Here is a 12,426-nt window from a genome sequence, read left to right as displayed (position 1 = left end):
ACCTTTTGCCATTTTACAATTTTGCAATGAACTCTGGGCCTTTCTGCACTTTTCTCTCTTCCCCTGGGATCAGGTGTTCACGACCAGGCTGCTCTCTCTCTTTCTTGGACCGGCTGCTTGGTGCAGGCTTAGTTTGTGAGGAAATGCATTGAGTATCTTATTTTATATTCCATTTTCCATTTTATATGTGTTACTAGCCGTGGTGGTATATTAGTATTATTTTGTAATTTTATTAAACTGTGTTTATCTCAATCCAGGAGTTTCTCCCTTCGCTTTTGATTCTCTCCCCCATTTGGGGGTGGGGAGTGGGAGTGAGCGAGCAGCTATCGTGGTTGTGATTGCTAGCTTGGGCTAAACCATGACAAGGGGCTAAACAGAAATGTTTTCACAGTCTGTGTTTTCACAAGAACATCACCAAAACCCATTTTACCTTTTCTTTCATCTCTTTTGGCAGAGTCTCTCTCCCTTCCCCCAGATCTCCCATCTCTCTTGCACAGGTTCCCCCTGACCTCCCTACATGTGTCATCTTGTTGGGGGAAGCTTTCTGATGACCTTCATGACCTCAGAGTGTCTCTGTCCCCTGTGCTGACCAGTCAGAAGTGACCTCTCAGCCAGCACCCAAAGGGACTCATTGTACTTCTGTGCTGGAGACGCCTCTTCACAGCCCACCCAGCAGCACTGGAGGAAGGTCAAGCCCTGCACCATGCCAGAGGTACCGTGCCTGCAAACCAGCGCATGAACCAGAAGGGATCCTGGCTTATCTTTCCCTCCTGGGTGCCTCAGTTACCCCAGAGTATCTTGGAGACAGTGGAGACCTCTGTGTGGATAACTGAATCAAACCTAAAATGTAAATTTTATACAAACCTATGCAGAAGAAACAAACTAAGAAACAAACAAAGAAACAAGCAAGCAAGCAAACAAACAAACAAACATCTCTAAGTAATAGCTGAAAAAGTCTTAATTTCCAGAATGCTAGGCTCTTAAGCCATTTTTGTGTAATTTTTGTGGTCACTGAGGAATGCTGATAGTATCTGGCTCCATCAGTACCGCTGATGGCATTTGTTCCTGATCAGCCAGCCAACTTCCCTCCCATCGCATCATCCAAATCTTCAGTTCAGACATCAGAAACCTGCTCTAAGTCTTCGGGATACCACATTCAAGGACTGGCAAAAGTCCACGTACACAACATACCCTTCTTTCTCATCTCATGTCATGCGGTTTCAGTCGTCCCTTTCCTGTCCTTCAATGGCCTCAGCCATCCTTTTCTTGTCCTTCAATGGCCTGGAGATGGTTGCAAGAGCATTTGCCTCATCACCTCCCCAGGGACTGAGGTGAAGCTGATCTACATGTAATAGTCCCAGTCTTCTTTCTTGTCCTTCTGGAAGCTGGGCTTGTTATTTGCCTTTTCTGAGGATCTTGGAATCTCCCTGCTCTCTCTGGATTTTTCCAAGATGTTTGAGAGAGATCTCACAATGACTGCAGCCAGCTCTAATAGCACCTCTCTGGCCCTTCCTACACCAAAAGTTTTCTCCATATCTCACAGTTCCAGGGGAGTGCCAGGGGCACAGTCAACACCTGTCTAGCCCATCAGGCACTGTTTGGAAGAGAATCAGAAGTGAATTCTTCCTGTGTGCCCTTGACTCCAATGGGGCCTCTGTGCCACTCACAGCTTTCCTGAGCATTTTTTAAGTGTCTCCCTCTCTGCAAACTTGCTGGTCCTCAGGCTGTAGATGGGGGGATTGAAAAGGAGCACGAGGATGGGCTTTGTTAAACTATTCAAAAGGGTTGTTCTGGGCATCACAGAGACAAGGATGAGGGTGTTGTAGAAAACAGCAGCATTGGTGAGGAGAAAGGAACAGGTGGAGAATGTCTTCTGCCTGCCCATAGAGATCTGATACACACAGAGGATAACCTTGTGAACAGGAAGAGGAGAATGGGAATGGAGAGAGCCTGAGTGTCACGGTGTCACTGCATGAGAGCTCCAGCAATGCGGTAAATCACGGAAGTGGTCAGCTCTGCTGGGACCACAGAACTGTACCCAGGACACGACTGAAATAATTCCTGTAGATGACAGAGGAGCCCCTAGTGTGTCTGCCCACTGGAGACAAATGTCTCAGGTCATGAGTCTTGTACAGGACAGGGGATGACACACAGCCCAGTACTGATCGCAGGATGCGGTCACCAGTAGTGAGCGCTCTGTACAAGGACAAGGTGCAGGAAACAGCACTAACACAATGATGAGAAAGGATGGCGCTGTCCCCAGCCACAAAGCTGCCCATCAGCTGGGATAGGGGAGTGGATATGCAGGAGGTCTCCAGGGAGAACAAATGTCCCAAGAAGAAGTCCATGGGGATGTGCAAATGCTGTTTTGCCACCACCTGCACAATAATGAGGGTTTTCCCAAACAAAAACACCATGCAGGCCATGAGGGAGAGAAGGGTTTTCTAAGGGATGGGAACATTCCCCATTCCTGGTAGGAGGGCACCTCCACGACTGCCCCATTGCATTTTCGTTGTGGAAGGTTTTAGGTCCCTCTTTTCCCCTTGCACTTGGTAGGGAACTTGCGAGGAAGGAGTTTTGGTTCTTTTGTAGATACTTGGGTATCAGTCAGAAAAACAAGCCATTGCAGGTACATTTTTGTTTTTTTAACTAAAAATAGAGTAGAGCCCCATGTTCACATAGTCACAGGGTCACACTAGCGAAGTGGATAATGAAATTGAAATGGGTTGTCCACATTCCTTTGTGGATAACATCATCAAGGTTAAAAAAAAAGAGGCAGAACAAAAGACAACACAAACACAAAACTGACAACAAGAACAACAAACTAATGAGAAAGGATGGACCTGTAATGAGTTACATTATGAGTCATATATTGAAACAGAAGGACAGTCTAGAGCTTCTGGAAGGCATCCAGTCATCAGTTTCCACACTGCATTCTGGAGCTCCTGGTTTCTCAGGCTGTAGATGAGGGGGTTCACTGCTGGAGGCACCAATGAGTACAGAACTGCCACCACTAGATCCAGGGATGGCAAAGAGATGGAAGGGGACTTCAGGAAAGCAAACAGGCCAGTGCTGATAAACAGGGAGACCATGGCCAGGTGAGGGAGGCACGTGGAAAAGGCTTTGTGCTGACCCTGCTCAGAGGGGATCCTCAGCACGGCCCTGAAGATCTGCACATAGGACAGCACAATGAACACAAAACATCCTAAAATGACAAAAGTACTGAAAACAAGAAGTTTAAATTCCCTGAGACAAGCATCTGAGCAGGAGAGCTTAAGGATCCGGGGAAGTTCACAGAAGAACTGGTCAACAGTATTACCTTCGCAAAGTGGTAGTGGAAATGTATTGGCCGTGTGCAGCAGAGAGTAGAGGAACCCACTGGCCCAGGCGGCTGCTGCCATGTGAACACAAGCTCTGCTGCCCCGGAGGGTCCTGTAGTGCAGGGGTTTGCAGATGGCAATGTAGCGGTCATAGGCCATGACTGTGAGAAGAAAAAACTCTGCTGAAATGAAGAACACAAACAGAAAGAGCTGTGCAGCACATCCTGCATAGGAGATGGCCCTGGTCTGCCAGAGGGAATTGGCCATGGACTTGAGGACAATGGTGGAGATGGAGCCCAGGTCGATGACGGAGAGGTTGAGCAGGAGGAAGTACATGGGAGTGTGCAGGTGCTGGTCCCAGGCTATGGTGGTGATGATGAGGCCGTTGCCCAGGAGGGCAGCAGGGTAGATGCCCAGGAAGAGCCAGAAGTGCAAGAGCTGCATCTCCCGTGTGTCTGTGAATGCCAGGAGGAGGAACTGGGTGATGGACCTGCTGTTGGACATTTGCTGTTTCTGGTCATGGGGACCTGTTCACAGAGGAAAAGGCAGTGAGAAATTTGGGCAGAGTTCTCTGAGCAAAATGTATTCCAGTTCTCATGGAAATCACCTAGACTGACTTACCCTGTTCAGGTCCCTTTCACAAGCTGTAGTTGGTGCTGGCTGACGGTGTCATTGGCAATAGGCATCTTTGTTGTGGACTATACTGAATTCAGTCCTGCCCTACAGCAATAGGGAAATAGAAAAATGGGGTGATCTCAGATTATATCAACTCATGATATCAAAGACCATTTAAGCACAGTCACTCCCATTTCACCTAATGGCAGAGCAGAGCTGTAGAGATCTTGTTCTGTTTATTTTATTCTAACTGCCCCACCACGGCTGAGGAGGTTTTGTTTGTTTGTTAAGACAAAAATGCCTTAACAATGTCTTTCACTGCAAGTGAAACCTTGTGGGTGCTGACAGACAAAGGGACTGTCCCTTAGTGCAGAGTGGGGACGGCTGGTCTGTCCATCAGTCCTGGTCTCAGCTGCCCTGTGCCGTCATCTCTTTGAGCTGGAGGACGATCAGCCCCAGATGTTCCCCTGAGCAGAAACTGGACACTGCTGAGAGCAGAGCAATATGGTTTCCAAGGGCTGATCTGCAAAGCACTGACCGCTCTCATTGTACATGAACAAGATCTCAGCTCTGCCCTCCCGGCCAGGGACACACAGGGCTCATTGCATCATATAGATGATGAGCCACATTGCCATGGCCTAGGGCCGAAGTGTCTTCTCCATGGGGCTCCTCTCTGGGCAGAGAGTATCCATGGGAGATCTGTGCCCTGGTGGGGGACAGCCTGCAGCCCAGCAGAGCCCCCAGTCAAAATTCCTAAAGATGGGGTGTCCTGAGGCTCAGCTCATTGCCAGCCCCACACATTGACATGCCCAGAGCCCCAGGTAATGTGGGGCCAAAGGCAACCAGAACAAGACATGAAACACAGATAAATGCCCCAATCATCCGGCCAAGGGAGGAAGGACATGGACAGACGGACAGGCACTTGGGGGTTTCTCCTCACTGGGAGCTGGGCTGTTGAGAAGGCTCAGACTGAAGCCCCACAGCCCTGGGATCAAAGGCTGTGCTGGGCGGGAGGAACCAGGGGGTTGCTCTGGGAAAGCATCTGCACTGCAGGACATGTTAGGGAGGTGCCCAAATCCCCACTCCCTTGGCATTTCTGGGAGCAGCTCCCTCTGCCTCTCTGCCTATGTCTCTGCTACCTGCAGCTGTCCCTGGAGCTGCTTTCCTGTGCCCAGGTCACCTCCCTCTCTGTGCCCTTGTCACCTCCCTGTCTGTGCTCACAGACCTCATCCCACCTGCTCTGTGCTCAGTTATGTTCTGCAGATCCCTCCTGGCAGCAGGGAACTGCCCAGGGGCAGCTCTGTGAGTGCAGGGTCAGGACTGCTTTAGCAGAGGCTAGATGATCTAGATGTTCTCCAGTGGTCTGTTCCAAGCCCAACGATTCTGTGATTCCGTGAGAAGCTGCCACTGCCCACCCAGCCAGTCAAGAGTGAGAAACTCAAAGCAAAGTCTCTGCACCTTTCAGGAAAACATTTCCTTCATATTATTGTTGAAAGTTCCCTTGGAAATGCTCAAGGATAACCTGGAGCTGGGAGCAAACCTGTCCCACTCAGCACCCTTTGGATCCTACCCTGCCCTGCCTGGGCTCATTTCTTCCACCCACAGCTTCTCCCCACATCACTGTGGGGATCTCCCAGGCAGGCTGAGTGCTGTCCCTGGCAGGCAGCAGAGTCCCTGCCCCGGCACACAGCCCTGGGGTGCAGGGACCCTGCTCTGAATACATCCTGGGCACCCCTGGCTACATTCCTGGCTTTACACACCTGCAACCATGCCCAGGCAGAAGGCAGCTGTCATGCCATGTCCCTCTGATGGTGCAGCAGGCAAGCCCTGCTCTGGAGCATGTCCTCCTCGACATTAGAGAAATGAAGAGAGTCCTCCTGACAGGTCTCATAAGCTGTCAGATGAATCACTTCTAGGAGATCTCTCCAGGAACTGCAGCTGCATTGCCCTGCACCCGGAGACTTACCATGTAGACGGCTGTGAAATTTTCTCCCTCAGTAATCTCTGAGCATTCTCCCACCCCATGGTTCTTTAACCTCTCTCTGCCTGTCTCCTCTGCCCTCGGTGCTGCAGGCAGAGCCCTCAGCCCTGCTGCGTGTGCAGAGGAGCTGCTCCTGGGCAGAGCTGTCTCTCTGCAGCGCTGCCGCTGCCATGAGCTCCCTGTGTCCCAGAAGCCCAGCCCAGCTCAGCAGCACAGGAACATCATGTCCCTTTCTCTGTCCCCTCTGGGCTCCCTCCAGATGTCCCTGGGGCATCTGCTGTGAAACAGGCTGAAGTCACCACTGATGTTCTGTCCGTCAGCTGGGGAGAAACACTCATTTCCAGCAGAGACATTTCTCCTAATAAGAAAAGAGTTGGACATAAGAATCACCTTTCCTTTTCTCAGCATTAGACAGGACACCCAGGCGGGGACAGGCAGGGATCTGCTTTACCCTTGCTGAGGGAAGGGATTCATCTGAGTCAATTGGGGCAACTCATCCTGGGTTTGTAGTCCTGGGGTTGGCAGTGGACTCAGCTCTCACCTATGGCTGCCACAAACCCACAGGAGGCGGATTCCTCTTGCCTCAGTTCAGGTGGGTACAAAATAGGCACCTTCTGCCTGGGAGCTGCTTGTTTCAGCTGTTGTTCAGACAGCTGAGTTGCTCCGACCCAAACAACCAGTGACATCTGGGGTGTCAGTGGTGATCCAAGATACATGCAGGCAGATTCAAGGTCCAATGGAGCAGTGCTGAAACAGGGCAGTTTCTGGGAGCAGCATTTTTGAGACCAGTGGGGAATTCCTTTGGCCAAATGAAAGGATAGCAGTTGTTCATGTTTGGGACAAAGAAACCTGTCCCTCCTTAATATGTTCTTGTCTAAAACCCATATACAGCTGACCCAATGTAGCCATTGCCATAGGAAGAGCTCATCCTTTTTCCTCCTCTTCTCCACCACCTGTATTTACTAGGCTTCCACTGAGAAGAATGGCATTTGTCTCAGGGACATCCCTCCATTACCCAACCTATTTCAGGGCAGCCGCTCAATGTCATGGCCAAGTCCAGGCCTGTGCTGCTACCTGAGGTGTGTACAGGGCTCTCCAGCACAACTGCATTTGTCTGGCAGGGACAGCACAGCACCTATAGGAAAGCCATCCCCACTCAGAGTAGGTGTGGGACAGACCACCCAGGGCATCTCGGACAGAGCCACGTTCTCAGGGTCAGTGACTGGTCACCAGCACTGTGCTGAGACAAGGGCTCTCACATCTACATCTGGTATATACAGGCCAAGAAGGAATATGAAGCATGTCCCACCAGGGTCTGTACTCATGTGTCTCTGCTCCTGAACTCTGCTGGTTCTTCTCTCTCCTGTCCTTTACTCATCCCATTGATGGTGTTATTATCAAGGTGTTTCTGGATCACAGGATGTCCCCAGTGAATGGAAAAAGGGAAATCATATGCATCTAACATAAAATAAAAACAAACAAATAACCCCCACAGCACCACCACCAAAAAAAACAACCAGTAAACCTACCAACCAAACCCCAAGATGTAAAAAGGAGGACCCTGAGAACTACCACCCACTCAGCCTCTCTTCTGTGCCTGGAAAGGTCAAGGAGCAGATCCTCCTGGAAGCTCTGTTGAAATGTATGGAACACACAGAGGTGATTAGAGACAGTTCACAAGGCTGAACCAAGGGTAAATAGTGCCTGACTAAGCTAGTGGACTCCTCTGGAGTGACTGCATCAGCAGACAAGGGAAGAGCTATGAATGTCATCTATCTGGGCTACTATAAGACTTTCCATGCAGCCCCCACCAAAAAATTTCTGAGATCTTGGTGTGATGGATAGATGGATAAGGAACTGACTGGATGGCTGTGTCAAAAGAGTAACAGTCAATAACTCATGTTCATGTGAAAACAAGAATGAGCAGTTTCTGTCAATTGTCCATTCTGGGATGAATACTGTTTAATATCTTAATAAATTATATACACAGGACACCCTCAGCAACTTTGCAGGTCACAGAGTCATAGAACATCACCAGCTGAAAGGGATCCATATATATCATTAAGTCCAACTCCTGGTCCTTGCAGGATGACCTAAACCATATGACTAAGAGCATCCTCCAGATGCTCCCTGAACTCTGACAGGTTTGGTGACATGGAGACAGTGAGATGAGTTATGTTATGTGTCATATGTTGAAGAACATGGACACTTTGTAGCTTCTGGCAGGCATCCAGTCGCCAGTTTCCACACTGCATCCTGGAGCTCCTTGTTCCTCATGCTGTAGATGAGGGGGTTCACTGCTGGAGGCACCACTGAGTACAGAACAGACACCACCAGATCCAGGGATGGGGAGGAGAAAGAGAGGGGCTTCAGATAGGAAAATATGACAGTGATAAAAAACAGGGAGACCACGGCCAGGTGAGGGAGACACATGGAAAAGGCTTTGTGCCGTCCCTGTTCAGAGGGGATCCTCAGCACGGCCCTGAAGATCTGCAAATAAGACAGCACAATGAACACAAAACACCCCAAATAGACAATAGCAATAAACATGAGAAGTCTAAATTCCCTGAGGTAGGCATCTGAGCAGGAGAGCTTAAGGATCTGGGGGATTTCACAGAAGAACTGGTCCACAGCCTTGCCCTTGCAGAGTGGCAGTGAAAATGTATTGGCTGTGTGCAACAGAGCATGGAGAAACCCACTGGCCCAGGCAGCTGCTGCCATGTGGACACAAGCTCTGCTGCCCAGGAGGGTCCCGTAGTGCAGAGGTTTGCAGATGGCAACATAGCGGTCATAGGCCATGATGGTGAGAAGAAAGTACTCTGCTGAAATGAAAAACACATACAGAAAGAGCTGTGCAGCACATCCTGTGTAGGAGATGTCCCTGGTGTGCCAGAGGGAACAAGCCATGGATTTGGGGAGAGTAGTGGAGATACACCCCAGGTCAAGGAGGGAGAGGTTGAGGAGGAAGAAGTACATGGGGGTGTGGAGGTGCTAGTCACAGGCTATGGTGATGATGATGATGCTGTTGGCCAGGAGAGTAGCCAAGTAGGTTCCCAGGAAGAGCCAGAAGTGCAAGAGCTGCAGCTCCTTTGTATCTCCAAACTCCATGAGGAGGAACTGGGTGATGGAGCTGCTGTTGGACATCTTCTGCCGCTGGTCATGATGACCTGTCCAAGTAGGAAAAGACAGTGAGCAGTTAGGGCAGAGTTCTTTGATGGAAATCTATTCAATGTCTCATGGAAGTCCCCTAGACTGCCTTGGCCCTTTCATGTCCCTTTTATGAGCTCTGCTCTGTGCTGACTGACTGTGCCTCTGGGAGCAGGGGGCTCTGCTGTGGACACACAAGTATCCCAATGCTCCTGTCAAGGCAGGAACGACAGGGACAGACAGACAGGTACTCAGGAGTTTCTCTTCTTTAGCATCACACTTCCAAGAGGACTCAGCCTGAAACCTCACGACCCTGGGGGCAGATGCTGTGCTGGGTGTGAGACCTGGGAGCTGCTCCAGGAAAGTGTCTGCGCTGTGGGGTATGGCAGGGACATGCCTGAATTTCGTCTTCCAACAGCATTTCTGTCAGAAGCTCCTTCTCTGTCTCTACTCATGTCTCTGCTGTCTGGAGCTGTCCCTGCCAGGAGCTGCTTCTCTCTCCCCATGTTTCGTCCCTGTTTGTGCTCATAGTCCCCATCTCACTTACTGTCTGCTCAGCTCTGCCCTGCAGACCCCCCTGGCAGTGGGGCCCTGACCAGAGGCATCTCTTTATGGGCAGTGATTCAGCGGGATTCTGAATCCTAAAGAGACCTGGGATCTGAGTGCCTTCTCCAGAGGAGAAGAATAAACTATTAACTCCAACTGCACTCTGAGCCAACCAAGAGCAGAAATCTCAAAGCACAGACTCCTTCCCTTTTAGATAATCTCCATTTTGACCTTCTTCTTGAAAAGTTCCCTTGGAAATACCCTGGGGGTGATTTGGAGCTGTGAGCAGTGCTGTGCCATGCAGCACCCTCTGAACAGCAGGACCCTGCCTGCTCTGACAGGGGTTGCCCCTTCTACCCACAGCTTCTCCCCACAGCACCATGGGGATCTCCCAGGCAGGCTGAGTGCTGGCAGGCGGCAGAGTCCCTGCCCAGCACACAGTCCTGGGTTGCAGGGACCCTGCTCTGCAGGACAGCCCTGGGCACCCATCCTGCACGCCCAGCTTCACACTGCTGCAGCCATCTCTTGGAGAAGGCAGTTGTTATGCCTTTCTCCTCTCATGGTGCAGCAGGGAAGCCCTGCTCCAGAGGGTGTCCTCCTTCTCCACACCAGACCAGTCAAGACAGTCATCTTGACAGGTCCTATCAGCCATGGGATGTACCAGCTCTAGAAGATCCCTCCAGGATGCTGATCTGAATTTCCCCACTCCCACTGACTTACTGTGTCAAAAGTTGTGAAGGTTTCTCCATGAACAAGAGATCACCTTTAAGCTCTTCCTTTCTCACTCCTCTCCCCTCGGTGCTGCAGGCAGTGCCCTCAGCCCTGCTGCGCTTTGCAGAGGAGCTGCTCCTGGGCAGAGCTGTCTCTTTACAGTGCTACCTGGTTGTCACGAGCTCCCTCCATCCCAGAGCCCAGCCCAGCTCAGTAGCAGAGGAACAGCCCAAGGTGGCGCTTTTTCTTGGCCCTCTGGGCTCCCTCCAGGTGTCCCTGGGGCTCCAGGAGAACCTGCTGTGAAACAGGCTGAAGTCACTACTGATGCTCCCTCCCTCAGCTGGGGAGAAACTCTGATTCCCAGCAGTGTCAGTTCTCCTCTCAGAGATAGAGTTACTTCTAAAAATTCCTTTTTTTTTGTGTTGTTATCAGACCGGACACCCAGACAATGACAGGCAGGGATCTGCTTTACCACTTCTGAGGGGAGTCAGCTCTGTCAGTTAAAGTATCTCATCCTGTGTTTCTACTGTTAGTGCTGGAAGTGGACTCAGCTCTCTGCCACAGCTACCACAAAGCCCTGAGAGCTGGGATTCCTCTTGCTGCTGTTCAGATGTGCATTAAATAGGCACCTGTATGTGAGCTCCTTGTCTCAGCTTCCATGGTAAGCAATGAAGATGTAGGTCAGGAGTGAGCTGTTCAGATGAAATACCTGGTGACTTTGGAGGTTCCAGAGGTTGTCCAAGCTTGTTCATCCCACTGGCACTGTCCTTATTTATGATTTGTTTGTCAGCCGATGCTGCCATCTGACCAAAAGTTTCTCTCCATCTTTTCCATCAGCTGTGTTGACTAGATTGCCATTGACTATAATGATGGTTTTCATCTACACATCGCCTAATCAAATTCCAGGCAGTTACACTATTTAATGCCCAACTAGAGGCCTGTAGTGCTAGGTGAGATGCCAAGGCTCTCACACATATCTACATGGAGCTGGCAGGCACAGCACAGTAAAGCCATTCCCACTCAGAGCGAGTGTGTGACAGACACCCGGACAGTATTTCACAGAGATTCGTTGCCTTTGTGCGAGCCACTGATGGCCACCACTGCAGTGTGGCATGTCTGTCCCTTCTCTATGCAGTAGATGTAGGGCTGTCCAGGAACATGAGGGCCATCACACTGGGGTCTCCACTTGTTTACCTAAATTCTCAAACTGCTGTTTTTTCTCTCTACCACCTCATACTCACCCCCTTGAAAATACAGTCAAGCAACAGATAAACCATTTTCACAGTGGGCCATTCAGCAGCAGCTTGTCATTCCTGCAGATCAGTAACACCTCTGCCAAAATCCCTCAGAGGCAGCAGAGCCACCACTGAAGTAAAACAGGTTCTTTCCGGGGTTGCACTTGCCAGCCCTGTTTGTCTGTGGCCACGGGTACAGCAGGGGTTGCTCACTCTCTTGGCGTCCACTTTCAGCTTTAGATTTCCATCTGCCGACCACTACATCATGTCTCGGGTCAGAAGCAAAGCCTTTGAACAAACGGGGTCTTAGACACTTGGTATGAGTTTTCTTTGTAAGTCCGAGCTTTGCCTGGAGGCACACCTGATGTGCTACAGCCAAAGTGTGCACCAATTCCCTCAGCCCAGGGCACAGACAAGCTCAGTGAGCCCTTGTAGGTGAGGATCAGAGGGGAGTCCAGCAAAGGTGAAAGTGTGGTAGGAGACAAGGAAACCACATCAGCGTGGGAAAATAGCCATAGACCTCTCTAAGCCATCTGGGAAATCGCTGAATGTATAAGCCTGGGCCTTGCTGGGGACTTCAATAATCCTGGCATTTGTTGGATGGAGAACACAGCAGGACGGTGATGAAGCTGGTGAGGCACCTGGAGCACAAGTCTTATGAGGAGCAGCTGAGGGAGCTGGGGTTGTTTAGCCTGCAGAAAAAGAGGCTGAGGGGAAGCCCTATTGCTCTCTGCAACTGCCTGAAAGGAGATTGTAGCATGAAGGGTGTTGGTTTCTTCTCCCAAGTAGCAACTGATAGGACAAGAGGAAATGGCTGCAAATTGAGCCAGAGATGGTCCAGATTGGATATTAGGAAACATTTCTTCATGGA

General features: G+C 50.4%; 2 protein-coding genes and 1 long non-coding RNA gene across 3 annotated transcripts in view; all 3 read right to left on the bottom strand.

Moving 5' to 3' along the window:
- Nucleotides 1-12,426, bottom strand: part of LOC309452486 — a 231,305-nt gene that overhangs the window by 51,790 nt on the left and 167,089 nt on the right. The window lies entirely within an intron of this gene.
- On the bottom strand, nt 2,859-3,824 carry LOC309452488 (olfactory receptor 14I1-like; the record flags this gene model as incomplete). The annotated part of the gene is made up of 1 exon (XM_082077113.1): nt 2,859-3,824. The coding sequence occupies one exon, from the start codon at nt 3,822-3,824 to the stop codon at nt 2,859-2,861; it is 966 nt and encodes a 321-aa protein (XP_081933239.1).
- Nucleotides 8,048-12,426, bottom strand: part of LOC309452483 (olfactory receptor 14A16-like) — a gene marked incomplete at its 5' end in the record, with an annotated part of 80,432 nt that continues 76,053 nt past the window's right edge. Inside the window, one exon of the mRNA XM_082077111.1 lies at nt 8,048-8,797. Within this exon, the coding sequence (XP_081933237.1) occupies nt 8,095-8,797 (703 nt within the window). The 3' untranslated portion in view covers nt 8,048-8,094. The remainder of the gene's footprint in view (nt 8,798-12,426) is intronic.

Source organism: Streptopelia decaocto, assembly GCF_964273445.1.
Source record: "Streptopelia decaocto genome assembly, contig: HAP1_SCAFFOLD_102, whole genome shotgun sequence".
NCBI lineage: Eukaryota > Metazoa > Chordata > Aves > Columbiformes > Columbidae > Streptopelia > Streptopelia decaocto.
Note: the sequence above shows the minus strand (reverse complement) of the source record. Positions and strands in the feature narration are given on the sequence as shown.